The sequence below is a fragment of the Varanus komodoensis genome, unplaced genomic scaffold (genome assembly GCF_004798865.1).
Source record: "Varanus komodoensis strain SLA01 unplaced genomic scaffold, ASM479886v1 scaffold3, whole genome shotgun sequence".
Lineage (NCBI taxonomy): Eukaryota > Metazoa > Chordata > Lepidosauria > Squamata > Varanidae > Varanus > Varanus komodoensis.
Genome location: NW_025335761.1, coordinates 36,602,955 through 36,628,915, shown reverse-complemented (window position 1 = coordinate 36,628,915; position 25,961 = coordinate 36,602,955). Strand labels below are relative to the sequence as shown.

The window sequence follows — 25,961 nt, the reverse complement described above, 5'->3', positions numbered from 1 at the left end:
TTAGGTTTCTTCCTCTTCCTCCTTCTTGTCCTTAGGCTTCTGTTCTGGCTCCTCAACTTTAAAACAACTAATTTGAAAGGTGGAAGGAAAAAAGAGCGAGGATTAAAAAGGAAAACTTGACTGAGTTATCTCCCTTTTGCCACAAGAGACCTCACCTTATGCTACTAATAGAACTGAACATCGGGCACCATAGAAAATGGTTTGGAAGGCCTCCAGATGCTGCCTCGCTAACCAGGGTCAGGTGCATCCACTGCTACTATAGGATCTTGCTTTTGGTTCACCAGTGCTAGAACTGGCACGTGGCAAAGGAAAAGCTCCACTGTAGTTGCATGTTGGTCGCCATAATCTGAGAGAAGTCTAATCAGCAGGGAACACTAAGTTTCTCTGATGGTGGATTAAAAGATTGAAATGCCTCACACGAGGCTTAGTTCCTGGTTGTGAGAATTTTAGGCTAAAATATGCTGGTACTGGGGGTATTGTAGCCCCAAACACCACTGAAATATGGCCCCAGGGTCATCTTTGAAATTTAGTCCAGCACTCCAACTGAAAGAGGCTCTCTACCCATGCTATGATGTTATATAATGCTCACCTGTAGTCCACATATCCCGTCCTGTTCTGGTCCAGCTTGTGCACCAGTTCTGCAACCTGTTCTCGATTCAGAGGAATCTTTGTTTGCTGGGATATAACAAGAAAAGCTTAACTGTATATTGAGTTACAGCTTGGTGATTCCATATTTCATTCCATGTTGGGAAAATAACAGGTAGCAATGATTCCACACCTCTCTCCTCCATCTATTCTGCAGAGAAAGATGCCATATAACAGGGCTCTGCCCTCCAGGCAGGACTTTGCGGCAGAGGTCCAAGGGACTACCCAACAGAATGAACAGGGAGACCTCCCACCCCCAGAGGCAATAGAGGTGGCTTACCATAGTTTGAAGTATGTGCAGTAATGCTCATTGCCATCTATACAGCCACAAGACCATTAAGGGAGAAGTCTAAAATGATCTAACATGAGGAAGTCAATTCAACTTCAGCTTCTCCCGCTAAAGGACCAGGTTTGCAGCCCTGGAGTGCTCCTGAATCCCAAGTTGTCATTTGGTGCTCAGGTGGACTCAGCACCTAGGAGCGCTTTCTCTCAGCCCTGGCTGATTATCAGCCCCTACTTGGATGAGTGGAGCTTTGCCAGAGTTGTCCAATTGCTGGTAACCTTCCCCTTGGACTGCTACAATGTGCTGTAGGTGGGGCTGCCTTTGAAAACGGTCTGGACATTGCAACTTGTTCAGAATTATACACTGGGTCTGCTAACTAGGATGGGCATTCATGAACACATCCTGCCAGGCTACATTGGCTGCCGCTTGCCATCCAGACCCAATTTAGAGTGCTTGCAATGACATAGAAGGCCCTAAAAGGCCTGAGACCAGGCTATCGAAGGGGGCACCTCTCCATCTATACCCTCCTGATCACTGTGCTGCACATCAGAGGCCCTCCTCTACATCCCCCCCACCGAGTGAAGTGGGGGGGCAGCAAGGAGGAGGGCCTTCTCTTGGAATGTGTGCCGCTTGTGCAATTTGATTGCACAGGAGATTAGGCAGACCCCAACTCTAGAATCCTTCAGATGCCGGCTGAAGACCTTTTTGTTTCACGTATATTTGGAAGGTTATTTTGCTGTGTTTGTTTTTAAATTTGTGCTGCCAGGATTTTAAGTGTAAATTGTATGATTTTTTAAAATTTTGATTGTTAATGATGCTATTTTAGCAGATTATTTTTATATCCCCTCTCTGTTTATTAACTTTTGTGATTTGCTTTATGTATTTATGTTTTGTTATTATCAGTTGTTTTATAATTATTAATTTTATTTATATTATTGTCTTGTTGCATGGTTGTATTTTATTCTTTGATTGTATGTAAGCTGCACAGAGAGCCTGTGGTTAATTGGGTGGCACAGAAATCAAATAAATAAATGAATATGACTTGTTCATAAGGAAATGCATTCAATTGCCTGAATTGCAAGGTGGAAAGATTACCTTGGCTGATCCTTCCTTTTTACTTCCTACATTTTCCTGGCCATGTCTACAGATGCACAGGTTTTCTAAAATCTGTGTTTTGCAGATTGTCAGGTATCTTTCATTCCACTGTCTGCTCATTGATGGAACTGAACTTTTCTCAATCTTCTGAATGTGTGTTTCCTTGGTTGCATAAATGTGCATTTGCAGAGATTCACAGATCCACCCCCTTGCCTGCAAACTCACATTTTTTATTTTTTAGGCACAAGGAGAAATTGTTGCATGCTATTCACTGGTTGGAGAGAGTTGTTATTTTGCTTTTTTGGTATGAATAAATTTTCAGACAATTCCAGAATTTTTTTAAAGGGGTCTGCAAAATCCACATAACTCAGAAAAAGCTGGTCCGCTATGGAATCTTCAGGTCAGCTTTGGAGAATTCTGAACTCTTTGAATCCATTGCCTTCTCCAGCATCCCCATCAATACTTTGCTAGCAGCCAGCCCTGCCCATCTCATGTCTGGGCTTTGGCCAAAAATGTTCCTGCATATCTCTGTTGACTGACTCACTGATATCCCACCTATTTCCATTGGACCCAAAGTAGTTTCCATCAATAAAACTGCAATCTCTACAAATTGTCTCATTTTTCAAAGAGCTTCACTTCCCAATAATGTCATTGCTTTTCCTCTCTCTATATTGGCCCATTCCTTTTCCTTCCTATCTACTTCTTGGTGCCATCAGTCATGTGATCTATGGGAAGGAAAATGAAAGTCTGTAGCCATAAATGAGTGTGAAGGTACTTGGTGTACCTTGAGATGTACCAATGAATGTGAGAAATTAACTCCTGCAGATAGTGAGTTGCTTCGCATGTCAGTCCTGCTTAGAGCAGACCCATTGAAATGAATAGGACTTATGTTACTTTAACACTGGATATATCCCATCATCCGTTGCAGTAAATCAAACTGAAAATGACCTTATTTGCATGCTTAGATGGCACAACATCCTACAGCTCCCAGCATGCCACAGCCACTCTACACACACGCAGGATTGCAGTATTTGTCATTTGCTGAAGACATCTGTTCTGGGAAGGGACTTGGAAGCTTATAAACGCAGTTTCTCACAGCCTCAGAAACATACAATTCCCAGGGTTCTTTGGCAAAACCCATGACTATTAAGTCATTCAAACTGCTTCAAGGTTTGAGACATACCAGCATCATGGCTCTCCGAAACTCTGCCACAGGAATTTTCATGTTGCCATATTTATCCATATTCCTAAAGAAATCCCAGAGTCTCAGCTTGTGATCATCCAAGTAGTTCTAGGGATAAGAAATGAAAAAAAGGAAAGAAATGCAAATGAGACCACAAATTCCATTACTCTGCACTCCACACACCATTGCCCCAATTTGTCCTACTGGAAACTCAGGTTACACGATCTACCACTATATCTACACCTTGGAGAACTCTTTTCTTGCTCAAATCCAGGTTGGATCCTTTAAAGGCTATACAACATGCAGCATTACATACCTAATGTACAGCTGATCCTTATCATTCTGCTTACTGTAACCCACCATTTGGGCCCTCCAGGCAGACTGGGACCATCGCACACACATAGGTGAGGTTTAAACCTTCTCAAACATTCCCCCCACCCCAAAGCCCACCATGCCCACCACCCTTGTGGAAACTGCCCCCCACCCCTCAGTGGAGATTGTTCTCATTTTTCTAGCCGACAGTTTGAGTGATATATTGGGAGGTGGGGAAACAGGCTTGGTGGGAAAGTTTCAGCAGCTCCTCTCTGTGCCTGGATCATGCCCCCAACCTGCTTGCACTAAAGAAAATGGTGAGGAGCAGCTTCCCATGCAGTGGAGTTTGAATGATACTGTTTCATGACGCAGTGTTGCTCCCAGTGCGTCCTGGTGGGGAAAGCTGGGGGATCGTTACGTACACAGTGTCTTTCAACCTCTCCGTTACAGGAGCACATGGCAGCTCACTGGCTGGCAGCCATTGCTTACAGCAGTAGGGAACATGCGAGGGGGAAGAGAAGAAGACGTGCTCCTCCTTTAGTCTCTTTCTTTCGCAAGCCCCCACCAGCGTCATGGAGAAATACTCTCCCACCTTTGTGGCTTGGGAACAGGGCTGCAAAGGTGGGAGCACCTTCTTCGGTCAGCACTACCAGAAATGGCAAAATAAAAAGATGTCTATGTCCATGGGGTCATGAAGGGTTGGACACGACTTAGCGACTAAACAAAAAGGCACCATCCAGTGGGGCTGCCAGTAACCCCCTGAAGGAGGATTACAGGTTTCCCATGCAGGGTGGGAGTAGCATGGGAGCAATCTTCACCTCTGTGCACCTTCTAACTTGCAAATCAACTAGATGGCTGATTTCAGCCAATTAGCTGAGACGGGGAAGAAGGAGTTTCCTCTGCTGGACCTGGTCTCCCTTCCCCATCTCCCAGAAGCCCCCTCACCGTTTCCCCAAGGCTTTCATGTGGCCGGAATGTTCTTTCTGTGTCAACTGCAAGGCAGGGTGGGGAGGACAAATCGCACATGGATCCCCAGCCCTGAGCTCTTTTCTGACCCCTGATCTGGGTCTCCAACAAATCTCTAGGGGCTGTAGGAATGATCTCTGGTGGGGGGGATCTCTGATCACTTTATGCACCCCAGCATGTAATTTAGTTCACCCCAGTAAACTCCACTGAAATCAATGAGACTTGCAGTGAATAGGACTACACCGCTAAAGTTACACAAGCACTGCTTTGCTCACAAAGACCTAGTCAGGTTTTACACTGTTTATACTTCAGCATTCAGGCTGGGACCCTGTTCCTCCCTCCTCAGAGCGGTGCCGCCAGCATTGCAGCTGGGTCAAAGAAGGAAGCACCAGCACAGAAATCTGAAAATAAAGCATTGTGTTTGCAACAGGCTTGGGCCCCTGTGTTCCTGGTGAAGGACCTTTCCAGCAGATCCTATAGGAGTTCCTGAGTTGGCATGAAAGGTCAGGAGCTCAGGCTGCAAGGATGTGATTGGATCAGGATGGAGACCAGTTGCCTGCCTCCCAGAAGTAATCCTATCATCCAACTCCATACCACCATCTGGCAAGGCTTGTAAGGACTGCATAAGAAGCTGCTGAGAAACCACATCAAACCACTGGTCCATCTACCTCAGCACTCCCTCCACAAACATTGGCTCTCCAGGATGTCAGACAGAAGTCTTTTCCCAAGCCTACCTGGAAATGGCAGGGATCGACTCTGAAACTATTGGAATGCTAAGCACCTCTTTCTTGGTATCTTGTCCTACACTTTCACGATACCTCTCTTATGTTATCTCCAAGTGAGCCAACCTTGTTGCCTTTGAGGGCCCTCCTGTTTATACAGCTAAACGCACCAGCCACAGCTTGCCCAGATTCCTGCTCTGAGTGAGCTCACTGACCAGCGCTTTGCCAAAGTGCATTAAATGCAAGGAGAGACCCTCACCTGAATCAGCTTCATAGGATCTGGGAGCTGCTCCAGTTTCTTGGAAATGGAGCCTCCAACCCCTCCATAGATGACATCAAGTTCAGGCCGGATCTCACAGACGATATCCAGCAGCTTGATGAAGCCTTCATTCACCAGCACGTTCTGAAGCAGAGCAAAGAGCAGATCAGACTTCGTGCAGAAAGAATGGACTCTGTTGCCCGAGACTGAGGCTTACTTGCCAGATCTCTTACTGGGGATAACATCTGTGGATTCGCTTTATTCAGAAAGCAAAACAGCAGTAAGATTGAAACTTTTTGGTTCATTCATCACCGTGCCAAATTTGCAGAGGAAACTGAATACAGATTATGGAAGGTTTTAAAGGAAGGTCAACATTAAACATTTCAGAGACTACCTATACATTTCTGAGCTCTCCCACCCATCATATCCTCTTACTGAGACGTTTATTTCTTCCATTCTGGATTTTGAATTCTTCCTCACCGATGTGACAAGTGCAATGGCGCCCTCTACTGTAATAGGATTCTGAGATATCTAAGAGGAAAAGAAGAAACAGATTATCTGGCTATAGAATCATAGAATCAGAAGAGTAGAATAGTAGAGTTAGAAGGGGCCAGAAGGCCATTGGGTCCAACTTCCTGCTCCGTGCAGGACTCAAACTTAAACCATGCCTCTCAGATGGCTGTCCAGTTGCACCATGAACGCCTCAAGTGTGGGAGGACCCACAACCTCCCTAGTTCATTGGTTCCATTGCCACGCTGCTCTAACAGGAAGTTCTTCCTGATGTCTAGCCGAAATCTGGATTCTTGTAAATTGAGCTATTATTCCATGTCCCGCGCTCTGGGGTGGTTGAGAAAAGATCTTCTTCTTCTTCTTCTTCTTCTTCTTCTTCTTCTTCTTCTTCTTCTTCTTTGTGGCAGCCTTTCAAGTACTTGTAGAGTGCTATCATATCTCCCCTCAGTCTTTTCTTCTTGAGGCTAAACATGCCCTGTTCTTTCAATCTCTCCCCATTGGGCTTTCTTTCCAGTCCCTGGATCATCCTTGTTGCTCTGCTCCAAGTCCTTTCTAGCTTGTCTGCATCTTTCCTAAATTATGGTGCCCAGAACTGGACACAGTACTCCAGATGAGGCCTAGCTAGTGCCAAGTTAAGGGAAACCATGGGATTGGAAGTGATACTTCTGCTAATACAGACTAAAATAGCATTTGTCCTTTTTGCAGCCACATCACATTGTTTACTCATATCCAGTTTGTGATCTACAACATTTCCAAGATCCTTCTTACTTGCAGTATTGTTGAGCCAAGTATTCCCTATTTTGTAATGATGCAGTTAGGTTTTTCCCCTCAGGTGCAAAACCTGGCATTTGTGCTGAAGGAATTTCATTCTGCTGTTTGCAGCCCAGAACTCCAACCTATCAAGATCACCTTGAATCTTCTTTCTGTCTTCCAGGGTATTGGCTATCCCACCCCGTTTAGTGTCATCTTCAAATATGATAATCATTTCCTGCACTTTCACATCCAATTCATTAATAAGAATGTTGAAAAACACAGGGCTCAGGACCGAACCCTGCAATATCCCAATCACAACCTTTCCCCAGTTTTAGAAGGTGCCATTGATGAGCACTCTTTGAGTCCAGTTCTATAGCCATCTGTGAATCCACCTGATGGTTGTTCCACCTAGCCCACTTTTAGCTAGTTTGCTAATCAAGATATCATGGGACACTTTATCAAAAGCTTCTTGAGAAATCCATGTTGGCTTCTAGTAATTGCTGCATTGTTTTCAAGGTGTTTTCAGACTGACTGCTTTATTATCTACTTCAGAATTTTTCCAGGGATTGATGTCAGGCTGACCAGTCTGTAGTTCCCAAGTTCCTCTTTTTGTTTTCCTTTCCTGAAGACAGGGCCAACATTATCCCTTCTCCAATCATCTGACACTTCCCCTGTCCTCCAAAATTTCTCAAGGATAATAGACAGTGGTTCTGAGAGTTCTTCCACCAGCTCCTTTATGACTCTAGGATAGGCACAACAAATCTTTGTGGTCCTAGGCTACAAAGGGTCACTTGGATCATGAAATCCTGGGCTTATCCCTGTTCTGATAGGACTTTAGGCCAGTGTTCTCCAAATTTGGTGCCCTCCTGATGTTTTGGACTACGACTCTCAGCATGCTTCGTCTTTGGCTCTGATAAAGGCAGTGGTGATGAGACACATGGGTTTTTTAGATTCTACTAAAAGCCCAGAAGCCGCACACACAGACTGGCATGCTACTGTACAGGCTTCTCTACAGGAGACAGAACTTTGCTGAGGTTTCTCCTGTTTCCTTTGCAGGGAAGTGTTTGGTTGTTTTGGGGTGGGGGGTGGGGTACGGGGCACATTCCTTTCTGCCTTGCTATATGTTCCATTACACAACACAAGGTGGTGCTGTGATATAGAGTGGAACTGCAAAATTAGAGTTAGTATGTGTAGCAAATCATGGCAGCATCCAAAGCCAAGTGCGGGCTAATATAGTGACATATACATTGAAATAAATACGTAAATAAATAAAGCATATGTGCCTTGCTCCATAAAAAACTCCAGAAATGGCTGGAAAACATGGAGGAAGCCCCAGAAGGAGGGGGTGGCATGAAAAGGCCTTGCGAACATCCATGAGTAAGGAGTCACGAGGCACAATACATGCCTCCTGCAGAGAAGCCCCACCTGGCTCACACAAGCCATATGGTGCCCACCTACGCATGCGCCTCCAGAAAATTCCAGGCAGGAAAATGAAACATTACCTTCAGTATGCGAAGGCTTCCGTTGACTTCTAATCCTCTGCACAGCTTTATAGTGCCTTCGTTGTTGATGTGGTTGCTGCTGATGTCCAGTTCAGTTAGGACGCTGTTGACCTTGAGGGCTTCCCCGAGGGCCAGAGCACCCTCGTTCCCAAAGCCATTCCAAGCCAGGTTAAGTATCTTCAGGCATCCATTGGCCTCCAGGGGGAGAGGAAGGAAGAGGAAAAGCAAACTAACATTGACGGGTGACTCTGTGCATAAAACCCTGTAATCTCTTTTTCGAAGGGAAGTATAGACACTCTTAAAAATTAGATCCATAAATGAAGATATCAAACCCTACGAAAAGCCTGCTGGGTCAGGCCAACATTTATCTGGTAATGCATTTTGTTTATAAAGCAGCCAACCAGCTGTCCCGGGAGAACCAGGGGGAACCCACAAGCAGGACATGAGGGCAACAGCACCTCCCTGGCCCCAGGAACTGGTACACACAGGCATACTCTTGGGAATGAAAGAGGTAGCTGCTCTCTGCACGCTTTCCAGGCCAGGGTGGCACCAACTCTTCAGACAAGGACGGTGAGGCCTGGGAAAACGGGTCTGTTGACATTGAGATGGTGGAGGAGGAATTGCTTATCTCAAGGCTACTGTCTCCAGGTGTTCAGACTGACTCTGGGAACTGACAGCGTTGGAAGCGCCGGGAGGGGACATGGGAGAGGAGCCAGAAGAGCCTGTCCCAATCCTTAACCCCATGGTGCAGCGTCTAGCAAACTGGAGGGTCTGCATATATCTAGGAGGCTTGCCCATCTCCACAGGGGACACCCAGAGGGGTGGGGCCCAGGGTTACTGAAAAGAAAAGTGCTTGGGAAGTTTCTGGTTTGGGTTCAATGAACCACTCTGTACACGTCCAGAGACTCTTCCTTTGTTGCCGTATAGCTTGCTGGATGTACACTGGAAACAAAGTGCCTTTGCCAAATAACTGTTCATTCTATGAAAGGGAGAGGCAGGGAAGCCAGCCACCGACAGCACACTGCTTCTGATCTGGAGGTAGCACAGTGCCACAAGGACTAGTACTTCTGTTAGCCTTCTCTTCCATGACAATGTCCTTCATATCTATGATCTATACATATCTTTATCAGTGTGAGCTCCCCGGGAACTTTGGTTATAGGGCGTATTACAGACATATATATTGTAAGACCATCCCAAGACAGTAGTATTCGGAAGGTATACAAAAATCTTAAATAAATAAATAAATTTTAAAAATCTGACCAGGGTAGTGGTCATTGTTGCATTAGCCCCTGTTGTTTACCAACTGCCTTCTCATGACAAGGGGCTTCTCTACATGAAGCATTTTTAGTATGCTTGTGTTCCCTCACAGACGTTTGCAGGTTCTTTTTACAATATTGTTGTCCTCCTGGGTCTCTTCTGAGTTTTCCAGCATTTTTCAGAGGGTTTTTTCCCCCAGTAAAGAAAGTCAGGAATCAAGTCATGACAAACTGGAACAAAACATGAAGAGCCACTATACTGCAGCTATAGTACACACCACCTTGCAACTGAGCACAGAATATATCAAAAGGCAGAGAAATGCAACCATGCCGGAAAAAACCCAGTGTACAGCATGCATTTTCCCTCTGTTATGAAAATAGAAGATGCCTCCATACAGCAGAGGGTTCAACCACTCATGTAAAGAAACTCTAGGAATGCTAGAGGAATTCTGCTTTTGTTAATTCCAATGCAAAATGACCTCCCACACTAACATTTGGATCAGTGGGTAATTATATTTTGGCTGTTGCAGTTCTTTGAATTTTGCAAATATAACTATAAAGATAAGATACACTTTCAAATGTGTATTTTAGCAGAAAATATGTTCAGAAATATGGATTTAAATGCATTTAGATGCATTGACATATCAATATTTGTGCAGATATTTTAAAATGCCTATGAAGAAACATTACAAGACAGCCTTATGAACACAAATGCAGTAGACACCATCTGGAAATAGAATGCTCTATCCCTCCTCATAATGCTTCCATCTCTAAAGCTCTAATGTAGCTTTCAAGTGCCATCCCACGGTTCCTAGACAGCAACTGGATGGTCGCGGGGTTTTTAATAGTTTTAGATCCAAAGTCAAAATTCATGTTCCTGTTTTTTCAGAGCAGCAAAACACACAACTGGGGTCATATTTTTAAATTTATTTCAGCCCCAGAAATAATGTATGTTTTGTCTTTGTGTTTTGCAGGGGAGACAAAATTTGGACTGATACAGAGAAGTGCTTTTTTTACACAGTACATTGGTAAACTAGGGAATTCACTTCCACAAGATGGAATGATGGCCTTCAAAGGAGACTGGACAAATTCATGAAGAAGGCTATCAACAGTTGTCCATCATGGAGGCTATATATTACTTCCAGGATCAGAAGCAGCACACCAATGTGCACCAGTTGCTGGGAAAGCAAGCAGGAAGATGTTGTTGCATTTCCGTTCTGTTTATGGGCTTCCTATTGTGGAAGCTGGTTGGCCATCTCGTGACCAGAACGCTGGAGCAGATGGGCCCTTGGTCTTTTCCAGCAGGGCTCTTCTTCTGCTCTTTCACGGAACTGTCCAGGATCTCTCTCTGGTTTGAACTTCTACCTCTGCAGCTTCCTCCACACACCCAGCCTTGCTTTGCCCCAACTCAGCAGAAGGTTAGACAGATTCTTACCCTGAGGCCAGCACTCAGGGCTACAGCCCCTTTCATCCGCAGCTGATTCCAGCTCAAGTTGAGGATCTCCAGTGACTCATTGTTGGCTGAGGAGAAGAAGCAAAACAGCAAAGCAGGACAAAAAAGACTTTGCTGAGGAAGCAAAGATTAGGACAAGTGAAAAGTGATGCTTCTTTGAAGACATGAGAGGTGCAGAGGGGGCCACAGCAGTCCCAGAGTCACACTGTCTTATTATAAGTGCTGGACAGGAGTAGGAGGCACTTTTGGCAGTGCTGAAGTCTGGCAGCTAATCGCCACTTTCCCCCATTGCCTGAGCAGGTGCTTGTTACATTGAGTGCATATTAGAAGACACGAATGCATTGTCATTAGCACTAGCTCTGGGCTCAGCTGGAGCCTACCTTTATGTTTTCTTTAAAACTGGTTGTGGCCAGTTCAGCAACTTGCTTTGCTTCAAACATCATGGTAAGATAGACCTCTTGAAGGATGAATGGGGCATCGGGCATGCAAGAAATGCTTGTGGCTGTTCCCCACTACCTGTATCATATTTGCCTCTAGTTTTTTGTTTGTTTGTTTTAATAGCATCGGCTTCCAATGATCTCTTGGCCAAATGGAAGCCAAACTCAGCTAATGTTGCCCCTTCCCTCTGCTCAGGCAGTGTGGGATGCATCACTCACAATAGTGGTAGTATCGGCAGAAATAATGAGTAAGGTTACCAAGCATCTGTCCCAGCTGCTCTCCAGCCTTGTCAGCAAACTCGTTGTGGCTAAGGTCCAGCTCTATCATTCTATAATTGGCCTGGGGAAAGAAACGGCACACAGACACAAGACTCAGCTGAGACCTTCAGTCCAAGGGCTAGCCTTGGACATTCAGTTTCCTGATGCAGAATCCAGTAACCACGGCTTCCCCTGCCTCACAAAGCCTCTTTGTGGTGTGCAGCCATCAAACTCCCCTGAGGTAGCAGTGATTCTATCTCCAACACGGTCCCATGTGTACAACCTATTTGGGTTGGTGGACACACTTAGGATTTTGAGAAGGTGCCATGGTGCTCTCGGAAATGGCTGCCATGGAGAGGAATTTGCCCATCTGTAAAAAGGCTACCCTGGTGGTCATGGCTGGTCATAAAGCACCCCGGAAGGCCACATGGTGAGACAAAAAGAAAAGCAACTTGCGCAAAGGCCTTATGTACAAGGCAGAGATGGGAGCTGAGTGCCAAAACACAAAGCCACTCATTTGAACCCAATAAATACGGAACTGGAGAGCCGTGGTCCACTTTGCAGCATACTGGCCTCTAATTTTTAAAAATCTTAAAATCAGGATTGGTAGGCAGCCAGGTGGATACCATGACAGCTGTCCATGTGCACTCAGCGGAGACTCCATCACTAGGACATGCCATGAGATGCCTGTCTTGGTGTGATGCATAATTTTGTCACCCTTCCACTCTCTGCTAATGGAACGTCCTTCCTCCAGTCTGCCTTTTGGAGTGGCAGCCACACTGGGCTTAATGGCAAAGTCACCCATATTTACACCCCCAGAGTAAGCATGGTAAGCTCTCACTGGTTGTGTTTTGCAAAGCATCTCACAGCTCTGCCAAAAATCAAGCTACTGAAATGAAGAACACCTTGAGAGGAATTGATTTATTTGTGGAGGACTGCAAGTTCCATTCTGGGTACCTGGGTTTAGTATTTTTTAGTTCTAAGGGTGTGACTTTTGCAGCAGGCTCCAGTTGCTCGACATTGGGTGTCTAGTTTAAAAGAGTAGATCCCACAAGCCAGAAGTCTGCCCAGCTCTATCCTATGCTAGGCTTCTCCCAGATCCTCAGGCGGGATTTCAGCTACTGCCTTACACCAACCAGAGGTTTGCGCCATTGTAGTTGTCATGAACAATAAAAAGTCTAGAGCAGGGGTGGGTAGCTTGTCACCCTCCAGGCTCTGGCCTGCAACTCCCACCAGCCTAGCCAGGATAAACAATGGTGAGGGAGTCTGGGAGTTATCAGCCAAAACAAGAGGAGTGCCACAAGCTGCACACCCTTACCTTAGAGACGAATACAGTGCATTTATTCTGGCGTAACCTTTTGCATCAGATGTAAGGCAGAACGTGATGAATATCAAGGTTATATATGCTACATATGGAGGTAGGGGCTGTGGTGTAAAGGGTGTGGTCAGAAGGAAATTCAGTGCAGAGACACTGGTGGTGCAATCCTGCTCTTAACAGGGGCCCTTTGCATTGCAGTTCTTGCTGATCACACAAACATCCTGGTTACCACTTAGCTCTGCAGTGCCTGGACAGCCCCCATTTCCTCTTAGGGTCAAGGCCAATCTGAAGAGCAAGTCCATTATCCTTCCTCCTTAAGAAGAGGAAGAGGAAGAAGCTTGGAATCAGGGGGATCAAGCCTGGGGAGGGGGGCTGCACTATCCAACCCTTTCCCTTCTTGCCATTGGTCAGTTCAGAATCACCCATCCGTTTCCCTCAGCTGCTCTGCTCCTGACAAGAGAAAAGATACAGGGGCTCCGCCTGCAGCCTGGAGAAAACTCCTTTGGGGAGGGGTGTTCTGAGCAGACATGAGGCATGACAGAGGATTGTAAAGCAGCTCCAGGGTGTCACTCCTCCACTCCCAGTTTCCACTTCCCTTGATGGCCTTGCATTAAAAAGGACATCTCCAGGCGGACCACCTGAAATTTCTCTGGGAGGAGCACAGTTGAGCACAGCATAAGCCCTGCTCCAGCCACAAGAAGGTCGGGCTACACAAAAGGCCCCACAAAGGCCATGGGGCTGCACCACCCCGGGGCTCGGAGGAAGAGCTTGTACCACGCAGAAGGCACAGTCTGAGCATGGCTTTGGGGAAAGGGGGTCCATTTGTCCTCCATGATGCTGCCAGATCCCATGCACCAGCCTTCCCCCACTGGGTCTTCCAGATGGTTGGACTGCAAGTCTCATCATTTCCAGCCAGCGTGGCCAATGGGAGCTGCACAGCCTGCAGGATTCTTGTTAGACACATAAAGGTTCAGAGTCCAGGCCCATAGGAGACATATTTCCATATGCAGATTTATAAACGCAAATATAGAAACAATTACTAGACTTTATTTAAATTTCAGGGGAGGCAAAAAGCAGGCAATTAATTCTTCATCCAAATAATCTCAAATAAAAGAAATCCTTCAGTTAATTTGCATCCCACCTCAGATAATTCCAAACCAATGGAAGACATTTAAGCTTAATGACCACACATGCTGGGAGATATTTTGGGGTGGGGTGCTGCACCATGTGGGGGAGAATTAACCCTTGCTTCCCCAGCCACAATCCCCCTTGAAAATCATGCCCTGTCTGGCAATTAAGCTAAGAAAAAGATCTTTCACTGGCACCAATATACTCCGGGCTCTGGGGAATAGATGCATCCCTGATGGAGGGTGCTGTGGCCCAAGACATCTCAGGGCACTGGGTGCGGAAAGCTGCTATTCACAGCTGCCTCTTCAGCACGTCACAATTGGACCATGTGTTTGCTGAATGATGGAGGGACTGTCATACACAGGAGTGCCAAGGCCCATCATTCCTCTAATGGGTCTACGGAGTTCTTCCACTTGTGGCCATTGTGCATGTTTGCCCTCACTGTGTTGCAGTCTCACACACCTTTCCTGGCTAGCAAATTACTCACCATTAATGATTCAGAAAAATACAGTGCCGCCTCTTCCCTAAATTGGTTTCCTGCAGAGGAAGAAAGGATGTTACCAGGACAGAGGGCTCTTTTGTACAAGTCCAGGGTCAAGAGCATGCAGTGGTCTCATTCAGTGTTATTCCTCCAAGGAAACTCTTCAGACACATTGGCTCTTTCTGCGGTGCCACCTCATGTTCCTAGTCAACCCTCCACTGTACCCTCACTACAGCCCTGTTAGGTAACTACCCTAGTGATCTCCCTCCAGTTAGAGAAGATTGATGAGCGCTCTTTGTGTCCAATTTGGCAGCCAATTTTGAATCCATGGAATAGTTTTTCTATTTAGCCCACTGTTCGCTAATTCGCTTATCAGCATGTCGTGGGGCACTATGCAGAAAGCGTTGCTAAAGTCAAGGCAGATTATGTCCAGTGTTCCCTCTGTCCATTTGGGAGGTTACCCAGTTAAATTCGCCATGGAATGGTGATACATGGTGAAGTGCAGGGGTGGCATATGACTGTTATCATCTCCATCAATAAGAAAGCACCAGTGCTGCATCTTGGAAGCTGTGGGTCCCTTACACCATGGCCAGGGACTGAACTGAAGCCATAGGCATGCAAAGCATGTGTTGGACCTCGAGAGGTTGGAGAAATTTGCAACAGATTCAGATCTGAAGTTCAGATTTCTGTGAATCCGACTGCAAAATGGACTTGCATAGTACACACATTCCGTGGAATGGTTGACTGCTTTGTCGTTTGGGGGGAAGATTTACACTAATGAGCATTGTTGTAGGTAAAGCCAAATTTTGGCTAAGAAGAAATAGGAGTCAGTCAATGAGCAGATGACAGAATACAAGATGCTTGAAACCCGGACAGAACAAATTTAAGATAATCCATACATCCCTACTTGAGGCATTTAGAAATCTATGACAAACATACAGATCCTTACAGAATATACTCAAATATGCTCTGGGTGATTTGTAGTAGATCTCTGAAGGCTTCTAGCTAGGAATGAGTCATCTGTCAAGCTCAATTTTGCTCAGCTTCTTATTTTTATTTGGCTAAATTCACTCTATTTCATTTCTTCATCAGATTGGATGAACATATTTATGCATATTTTCATGTATCATTTCCAGACTATATGCATCTGTGCCTGTTATTTTCAAATGTATGCATTTTAAGCAATTTTCCGTCAGATAAAGCATTTTTGTTCACATTTTCCAAATATGCAAATTTTGTATGCAATTTTTTGGTGGGAAGGGTGCTGTAAACTGCATTACAAGTACAAGCTTTGGAACTCTACAGATTTTGACATTTAATCATGTCCAATTCATGTTTTGCTTTGGGAACTGCAAATTCAGTGAACCTAACAAATATCTCACCCATTCCAATTCTGTCTCCCTAGACTTTAAAAATTGACATCCCCGCCCTCCGCAAAAGCCCCCTGTTGCAGCTGATCCTATACTCATCCCTTCTACCAGCATCGGCATTCCTCGCCTATATACATGAGTAACGGGCACATGCCAGCTCTGCTGTCCAGCTTTAGAAGGCTGCATTATAATCCGCAATCTGTGGTCACTTATATTCATTAGAGTATTTTTATCTTACTCTTCAGCCAAAAAGGCATCTGAAGTAGCTTATAAACAATCGTGCAAAGAAGACAATCTGCCCATGGGATTGCAATCTAAAAAGACATATCATGTAAGGGAAACAGCAGGACTGGTGGAATGGCTCTGCTTCCCCCTCCTACCTCCTGCAATACAGCCTTGTGGAGTGGCTGTTGGTGGCAACAGAAGGAGGTTTGCCCTTGAATACACAGGCTCTTGGCCTGTGGAGAACATCTGCCAATTGCCTCTGTCCCAAGACACCACTGCATGCATGGCTGTGCCCTCTTGGCCACCATTTTGCATTGGTGCCTGGTTGGAGGCCCTCCAGGTCTTAATCAAAAGAAACCAAAACTGCGTAGTTCCCACAAAAGTGAAGTCTGTCTACTCTTGCTGTGGAACTTTTGGGGAACTTAGAAATACCAACTTCTGATTACTATTACACTGCACTGATGTTCCTCCTGCAAGGAACCAAAGGCAGCTTACATAGTCCTCCTCCACTCCATTATATCCTCACAACAACCACCCTGTGAAGTAGCTAAGACTGGGAGTGGGTGACTGGCCCAAAGTCACCCACTGAGCTTCATGGCACAGCGGGACCAAGTTCCCCTGAGCTCCAGTCCAACACTCTGGCCACCACACCACACTGCGCCTTCTTCCCCCATTGCTCATGGGCAGTAGTGAGGCAGACCCAGAGCGCGAGGGCAGGATTCCAGCGATGGTGGCATCTTCGGCCACCCCTCTCAGGCTACCCTGTTCCACCTGATCTTAGGTGCCTTCCCCATAGAAGCTAGGGAAGAAAGCTCGGTTTTCCCAGCAGCAACACATTCTTCGGAGCTAGCCCTGTTGTAAAGCAGGGTATCTGGGGGTAGCTTGTTCTTGGCTGGGCAAGACACAGCAGCTTTACCAAAGGCATATATGATAGAGAAAAAGAGAGGGCAGGAGAGAGGGAGGAATCACAGCTCAGCTGCACTTCCAGACTCTCTTTGGTGCCCTGATAATGGGATTTGCCACAATGGCCACCTGCATTTAAATTGTTAGCATTGCACCCATGCTCATAGGTGTACAAAGCCTACCTGAAAGTTGAATGGACCGGACATTAGAAATGTTATTGAAGAACATCCTGCAGATTGCTTCAGCTCCATCTGTATTGAGATGATTATTGGAAATGTTCTGAAAGGACAATGAGGAAAAATGTGCGGCGTGGGGGAGAGAAGAGAGGAAACGAACCTTCAGAGGATGAAGCTTTCCAAGTTAGGAATGCTTAGGATATCTGACATCTGTTAAGTCCTGTGTGAAACTCTACTCAGACATGGGGTTTGCTTGTTTGTTTAATTTCTATATGTTGGGCAGTATCTCTATAGCTGAAGCTATAACTGAAGCTCTTTGGGCAGTTTACAACTGTTTATAAAATGCAGTAAAGTACAATATAAAATACAGATAACAATAAAATAAAAAATGTCACTACAGAGTATATTTAATGATTACAATAGTAATAACTGTATTTAAGCAACTTAAGCAGCTGAGTTAAAACGAGAACCTGTTAAACAGCAAACATAATGCCTCCATATACTAATTAAAGCTGTTCAGTGCCTTGGCATTAAATACCCTGGGGCCGAAAGGATTGTAGAATTGGTGTCTGGTGAACTTCAGTGGGGAGCCTGTTCCATAACTGGGGCTGCCAGTGACAAGGCTCTCCTGCTTGTCACCACCAGAAGAGACTTCCTTAGAGATGGCATTTGGAGGAAGGCCCTGGATGTGGTGGTAGTGACTGGCAAGATTGCAGCTGGGAGAGGCGTTCCATCAAGTGATCGTTAATGGTATTGAAAGGCACTAAGAGATCCAGAAGAGTCACGCTCTACAACCTTTCTCCTAATGTAGGTCATCCTACAGGGCAACCAAAGCCATTTCCATCTCGAAATGTGGTCTGGACCCCGACTGGAAAGGATCCAGATAATCAGTCTCATCCAAGAGTGCCTGGGACTGCTGGGACTGGTTTCAGTCTTTCCTGGTTTTAGACCCGGGGTGGGTGTTGGTGGGCTACTGCCTGACCCCATGACCATTGAAATGGGGTGCAGCAAGTGTCTAGCTTGCCTTCTATACTTTCAAATGTAACTTTGGAAACATGTTATCTTGGAGGGCAAGTTATCTGGAGATTTGGGCTGGGGTTTCCACAGTATGGTGATAACACTTAATTTTACTTTGATTATTGCATCTTGCACCCTGCACTTTCTCTAGATGGCCATTCACTGCTATCTAGATTTAGTACTGTGGAGTGGGAGGGAAGGAGGCTGGAATCAGTGTAAGTCCTTTCAATCCTACCGTCTCCTCCTCCCTAGCCCCTTTTCCACCTCTGAAGTCCAGTTGCAATGATGTCAGGGTTCTATGCTTAGAATAAGCATAGAGTTTTGAAAAATCCGCATTTCCCCCATTTGAAATGCATACTTTTCTTGTTCAGATAAACCAAAAAGAACCCACTAACAGAGCTGGAAGTGAACCAAACTGAGATCTGAAGTACAGTTTGGAGAATTTTGGAGAGTCTGATAGTCTTGGTTCTTCTATGCTTAATCTTTAAAGACCTGCCTGTTTACCCTGTAAACAGGAATTTATAATTGGCCTACAATTAATTGGGACATTATTGTGTATTGTTGTGGTAAAACATTTTGCTCCTCAATAAACAATACAAAAATAATAATGAAATAGGCAAGCAGAATGGTCAAGAAAGCTCATTCTCAAATATAAGTGAACTCCCTTTACCCTCCATACAGGGAAAAAGTGGATACCATCTCTTGGATGTAGCAGTTTTCCCGCAGCATCTGCACCAGGTATGTGGTTCCTTCTCCCAGAATCCAGTTATCCTCTAGCTCTAAGTGAGTGATTGTTGTGTTGGACTATAAAAAGGAGAATTAATTAAATTAAATTAAATTAAATTATGTATTAAATAAATTAATTCAAAGAGGACAGAGAGCTGTTATTGTTATTATAATTTTATTGCATTTATATCCCACCTTTTTATTCCTGTAAGGAACCTAAGGTGGCTTACAAAGTTTCACTTTATCCTCAGCAAGAACCTTGTGGGATAGATTAGGCTGGCCCAAGGTCACCCAAATGAGCTTCATGGTCAAGTGAGGACTAGAATCCCGATCTCCCAGGTCCTCAGCCCAACACTCTAACCACACCGTCACACTGGCTGTCTCAGACAAGTAGCTAAATTAGGTTACTCAGACTGTCATTAAGTGTTAAGTCTGTCTTCAATATTATTTGTCACAACTTGCCATCCATAAAATACAGACACGAGAAAATCCAGCCAGTTAACATTACCAACCAAATTCACTGTATCATTGCATTCTTTGTGTCAATGCAGTTCATGTGCTTCTTTTTAATGGCAGTCGTGTATGGGCAGGCAGAGCAGCACTACAATGTGCAGTGGGGGGCAGGGTTAAACTTCCATGCCGCTGATGGAAATCCTAGTAATTTTCCTCCTGGGCTGGTAGCAGTTCAGGTGGGGGGCAGTCCACTGGGTTGTTACAGCGGGGAGGATCAAAGCCTCCTTCTCACCCATCCTGGCCTCAACTCTGATCACTCCCCTGCTCTGTTAGTTAATGTTGGTTAGTCTTCAAAAGTGAGCCAAGCATGAATGCATGCACAATTCATGCGACATGCAGGTTAGCACTGCTTCATGTGACCATCAGCACATGCTGCAGATGTAAGTGCTCAACCAGTGGCAATACTTGTTGAGCAGCTTAGTACATAGCACCACACTCCGGGAGGTCGTTGAGGCCCCATCCGTGAGGGTGTTCAAGGATAGGCTGGACATGCACATGGTGGGAATGTCACGAGCGGAGCTGGTGGGAGCCAGGGGTCAGACTAGATGGTCCGGGAGGCCCCTTCTGACTCTCTCTGTTTCTCTGTTTTCTAGGCAGTGATGCTTGCAATGCAATATGCAAACCCTGCATGGTGGAAGCATCGCAGAAATTATGCCCAAGAGAAACCTAAGTGCAGAAAAGGGCTGGAGGAGGGGTTGAGGAGCAAAGTGCTCTGGTCTCCTTTCTGTCTGTCTAGGTAGCTTAAAAGCAGCAGAAGCAGGGAGCGTGAATTAGATTGGGACTGCACGGTGGGGAGCAGGGATTAACTCATTGCTCTCTTGCTATTTTTCTGGTAAAATTGACACATACCATAAATTTGGGAGCTCCATTCATAGATTTGTCCTTGACTGGCTTAGATTGCCTTCCCCCACCAGATATGTTAGACTCCACCTCCTTTAGTCCCTGCTAGATGGGGAATATGGGGTGTAATTCAGCACATCTGAAGGGCACTGTGTTGGGCTTGGCCTTAAAAAGGATTTATTTCAGCTCTCTTGGATCTGAATAAGTCCTCAGTGCTCTCACCATTGTGGAAACCAAGCCAAGTTCAGTTCCCTTCCTGAGACCCCTAAGTCTGACCAAGAAACTATAGACAAAGGGAGAGATGTAATGCTTAGCACACCTTGCTTGCTGAGTTTGTGAATGTTGCATGTGTGGACACAAGCCTTCTCCAGCCATGAAGCAGTTGCTGCTTTTGTAGGTGTGTTGACTGCCAGTGAAATACCACTGAAGAAATCCATGTTAAGTACTCACAACCAGTGCGATGGCAATGGCTTTGGTACCCTTCGGCCCAAGACCATGATGGTTAAGGTTCATGACAGGCTCTTCCATGTTCCGAATGAAGTATGAAACAGGAACTACTCCCACCAGCTTGCAAGCCTCGATGTACAGCTCCGCACCCTTGACAGTTGCAAACGATCGCTCAGTATCTGTAACAGCAAAGCAGTCCGGTTGGCAAAGCATTTCCCCCTAGGATTCAGCAGGACAGTTGCAAAGAAAAAGGGTGAACTGGAGATCCTGAAAATATTTATAATATTCATGTGGTTGAGCACCTCTGAAGTTTTTCTTCAAGCCTTGCAAATGTGCTGAACTCATGTTTACTCCAGGAAAAAAAGAAATCATAAGAGAACTTTGTAATTATTTCGGTTGTGTCAAGCCTCCATTACAAGTCAGGCAGAATGTGTAGTTCAACTGAGTTGCATTTATGCTCACGGGAACTGCAGTATAGCAAGGGAAACCCACATGCAGGGCCTAAAGGGATGCACATCCTAGAATAACTCTGTTTGCTGCTTCATTGGAGAGATACCTGATATGGAAGAACCTATGCATCCCCGTCCTACTAAAACCGGATTGTGTGCCATGTTCAGACTCACAAATTCAAGTCCAGATCTCCAGGTAATAACTTTGACCAGGCCAGCCTTGTCAAATATCTTTAGTCAGGCTATTTTGTGTTTGATCCATGCTTTGCTTAGCCTTGGTGAAGTAAAATGAGAAACAGCATTCCTCAGTGTAGCAACCTAAACTGTACTTTAAGGAAACAAATCTGCTTGGGTGATTCCCTCTCTCACAAGGTTATTACAAGGATGAGAACATAGCAGTGTAAAGCATTGCGAGATCAGACCAAGGGTCTGTCTAGTCCAGCATTTTGGACCAAGCTGCTGCCTGCAAGAAATCCACAAGCAGGACACGGATGTAACAGCACTCTCCTGCCTCAGTGCCTCAGCAATAAGAATACCGATACTGGAGGCAATGTACAGCCATCAGGACCAGCAGTCAGTCATAGCCTTCTCTTCCATGAATTTGTTTAAAGCCATCCACTTTGGTGGCCATATTGGGGCAGCAAATTCCATAGTTTTATCTTCCTGAATCTCTCACCAATCAGCTTCATGGAATGACTTCGCTGGGTTTGAGTATTTTGAGAGAGGAAGGAAAAAGTTCTCCCTATTCTTGTTCTCCATGCTATTTTTAATCTCTGTCAAAACTTCCCTGACTCGCCATTTTGTCTAAGTGAAGGGGGAAAGTCTGGATGGCAGAAAGGACAGGAAACAGTCACCTTCGATCTCAAGGTCTGTGTCAGAACTGTCTTCCCGCACCTTCTCTTCTACAGTGTCGGTAGCGTCGGTAATAGACAGGATCTCTGCAGATGTGCTGCTCTCTGACATCTCGCCATTCTGGTCTGGAACAAGATTAATTAGATGTACTCTGTAAACGTAAATGTGAAGTCCATGCAATGTCCAACACACAACATCCTGTGCAGGAAACCACATTACACACCAGTGTATCCATTAATGAATCTTAGTGTACTTCAAGCATGCAATTTTATGCATGTTTAGACATTAAAAGCCCTGGAAATCTGAGCATTCCCCAGCCAACATAGGACTTTTTCCTTTGCAATCATGGAAGGATTGCACCCTACATAGCTTTTGCAGTCCTTCCCCATCTCTTGTGCTTTTGCAATCCTCTCCTTTATGCACTGTACTCACCAAGAAGCCGATACAGGTTGATGGATGCTTTCCGCAGCTGGTGTCAGAAGATTCATCCACTCAGTCTGCTGTCTTGGTTCAATGGGATCCCAAGGCTTGTGTCAAAGAGAATCTTGCTACCACTTCTCCCAGTGCTGACCCATACTTGCACCATCAAGATCCACTACCACATTTCCCAGAGTTTGTGGCCCTTCCACCAATAATCACGATGACCATTTTCCTTCCTTTCACAGTATTGCTTTCTTGCCCTGAGGGACTGCTAGCTCTCTTTTGAATCAGTCAGAGAAGGCATCCAGAGTTGTGCTGATCTCCAATAAGGTGAAGTGGTTTGACTGCCAATGTGCACGGGGATCAGAAGACACGTAACTAGATTCCTTTAGAGGTGATACCACTTCTCTTATCTCCCAATTCATAATTTATTTTATAATTAGGCAAAAACAGAGCTTGGAAAATGGCTTTAAGAGCAGTCAAATCGCATCCCAGCCTCCAAGCTGTGTGGTTACTAAATGCCAATTCAAATGAATTTTTTTTCAAAAGAAAAACTGTTTTGTTTTTTACAAACTCATTTCTTTTTTTGCACAGAGTACTGTTCAACCTCTTCCTCCCACTCATTGGGTTACTGACGTGTCCTTTTGGACCTACATTCAGCGCTATTCAATATTCATGTTTGACATGAGATCCACAGTTCATTCATCCATGCACAGATATATGGTGGAGGGACGAGGGCAGGGTGGAAGAGCGCTGGTTGAGGTCACTGACAGTATCGCTCATTTCAGCAGATCTGCTCTCCACAGTTAAGTTACTGGCCTGCTCAAATATGCTTTTCTTTCAAAGGAGGGTTATATGTAAAAGACAATCATAAATACCAATTCAGAATACAATGTGGTTAAAGAAACAAAAATGCAGCCAGAGGTCCCAAATAAAGACTTTATTGGGTGCTGGAAGTGGCTCAGTGGTTGGTCAATGAAATAGAATTACAAGCAGGAATGCAAGGTTGAGAAACACATGACTCTCTATGTATTGTTGGTCTACAGGTCCCATCAGACCTAGCCAACATAACCAATGGTGAGGGATCTCTTATCAGCCTCCTCAGGCACTAAGAGCATCAGCTGAGACACTCCTGGTTGTTCCACATGGACTAGCAGTCTGTTTCAACTGCAGTCGGAGTAGAGCCTTGCATGCGCATGTCATGAGTGGAGCCGGCTGGAGCTGGGGGTCAGACTGGATGGCCCAGGTGACCCCTTCTGACTCACTCTGCTTCTATGTATTGGTTTCCTCTCTGAAACTCCTTGCCTAAAAATGGCAAGCAGATTCCAATGCTTTGTTTTTGATGCCTGCTGGAGATGTATTCATTTAAAGAAGCCTTTCCTGACTAACCAGCTCTGGTTTAATTGGCATAAATTGATTTTAAATATTTTAATCCTGCATTTGGAGTTTTATTTCTTTCTTGTTATTGTTTTTCATTCAGAAAGCTTATGCAACACAAAATGGTATATATATCCTACAAATAAAGACATATTCAGTTGCAACTTAAAACATCTGGAAGGCTCTGGGCTGACAATCTTTGCAATAAAGGTTGCAACAACACCACCATCAAGGGTCAACTCCCTTCTGCAAGGCAAATATTTGTTAGTGCACCCTCCCTGGTTCCAATCTGCACAAACAACCATTCTGTGATCATCATCTCTGTAATGATACCAATGGTTTGTTCCTGGACTGCATCATTTTCTGGCATATGCAAGTACCACTTCCTGGTTTTTTGGTGAGAAAATCCTGAGAGCAGTGGATTAAAAGGGTCAGTTTCTGGACCCACACAGCCCTTGGCTACTTCCCATTCCCACAAAGATATTTCAAAGTCTCCACTCCCCTTTTTGGATTTCACACATTCGACAACAAGCCATTGTATAATTGTGATGTCTGCTGGGCTAGAGCTCTATTGACATTCTTTTGGTGATTTGTACTTTAGACACCACTCTCACCTTCATCCTCATCAAAGTCGAAGTTTAAGAAGTCCATGGTGTTGCTCATGATTCCTTTTCTGATTGTTATCAGTCCTCCCCGTGTTTTTTTACAGTCCTCTCAGTTTCAGATCCTTCTAAAACAAAATCTGAGCCATTCAACCCTAACTATTGTACATCACAAAAAATGGTTCATGACCTGTGGTGTCAGCTGGCAATGTGGAATCCCGAATGATATTGTTTCTGGTTAGGAAGACCACATTTCCAAGTCCCTGGGACTGCTGGTGTGCTGTGCATGCTGCTCACTCCTCCTTGAGTTCAGGTCACTTTAATTTCATCAATATTCCATGACCTCATCCAGACATTGTGACTCAAGATATATGGTATCTCCTATGATCACAGAGCTCTGCCTTGCATCAGGTCCTCTTTGCCGAGCTGGATCAAAATGGATAAGAATTCAGGTGAGAGATCTGGTTTCAGAAAGTCGTGCTATTGAACATCAAAGGAACAGCAAAGCCCGTGGAGGTTGTGAGAAGCAATACTCGGGTCGGTATGTCAATTTTGCAGTCTTTTGTGACCCAAGTCCAGGCTGGGTTTGTTAGTTTATTAAGTGTCACATTGGTTGGTCATGTTTTTCTTTCCACAGGAATGCCTACATTTCTGATAAAAGGCAATCTGGATGGCCAATTTACAACATAATTTGGATCCAGCATATAAAATGAGCAAGGTCACAGGAGTTCATGCCCCATGTGGTCACTTTCTTAGAATGCCTCCTGGCCGCAACATTTAGACACATCCACTGTTTCTAAGAGAGGTGCTGAACCTTGGGTCCGTGGACCAAATCTGAAGTAGCCTGGGTCCCACTGCAGCCTTCCAGAATTGACCAAATACTCCACCCATTTCTGCAGGCCACTACCCCCTTTTTCCTTTTGTGCAGTTCTCTCACATTCTCTAAGGCAGAAATATCCTCCTTAAGGTTCAGTTAGTGGTAGCAAGAGTTTTAAGCTAAACTATGCTGGCATGGTTGTCTCCACCCCCACAATAGCCTTTTCTCTGCAATTGAATTCAGTCCTTGGACTAAGAGAGCTACCTAGCAAGTCTCTGGATAAGCTTCCCAGAGAATCACAGTAGGGGTGAGATGTCCAACCAAGATCAACTTGCTGTCCTCTCCCCACAGCTGCTGCAAAGAGAACTGTGCTGCCTGCTTCCCAGAGGTCTAAAATAAAAAGAGGGTGCTCCAGTGGGTGGGAAGTGGAAGAGAAACTTGCATAAAAGGTATCCTGAGCCTGCTCCAGCTTCTAGCTTCACCCTCTGAAGCATCCTTGCTGTATGGGCTGAAAATCCATCAAGATCAGTGTGTGTGTTTGGTGGGGGCAGGAAGAACCCTTCTGGTCCTTTTCCTGCCCCACCAGCTTCAGCCCAACAGGGAACAGACATCAGGGAAGTCATGGGAGTTTGGAGTTGTACCCTAAAAGTGGTTTGACACCCTGGT

The 25,961-nt window shown here is 45.2% G+C and overlaps 1 protein-coding gene across 1 annotated transcript; it reads right to left on the bottom strand.

Moving 5' to 3' along the window:
* On the bottom strand, positions 1 to 24,527 carry LRRC74A (leucine rich repeat containing 74A). The gene is made up of 14 exons (XM_044435803.1): positions 24,491 to 24,527; positions 22,082 to 22,204; positions 20,782 to 20,957; positions 18,949 to 19,056; positions 17,242 to 17,338; positions 14,568 to 14,617; positions 11,635 to 11,716; positions 10,922 to 11,007; positions 8,231 to 8,425; positions 5,901 to 5,996; positions 5,466 to 5,609; positions 3,207 to 3,314; positions 590 to 675; positions 1 to 67 (listed from the first exon to the last, which is right to left on the bottom strand). The coding sequence occupies exons 1-14, from the start codon at positions 24,525 to 24,527 to the stop codon at positions 1 to 3; spliced, it is 1,455 nt and encodes a 484-aa protein (XP_044291738.1).
* Between the last annotated feature and the right edge of the window lie 1,434 nt (positions 24,528 to 25,961).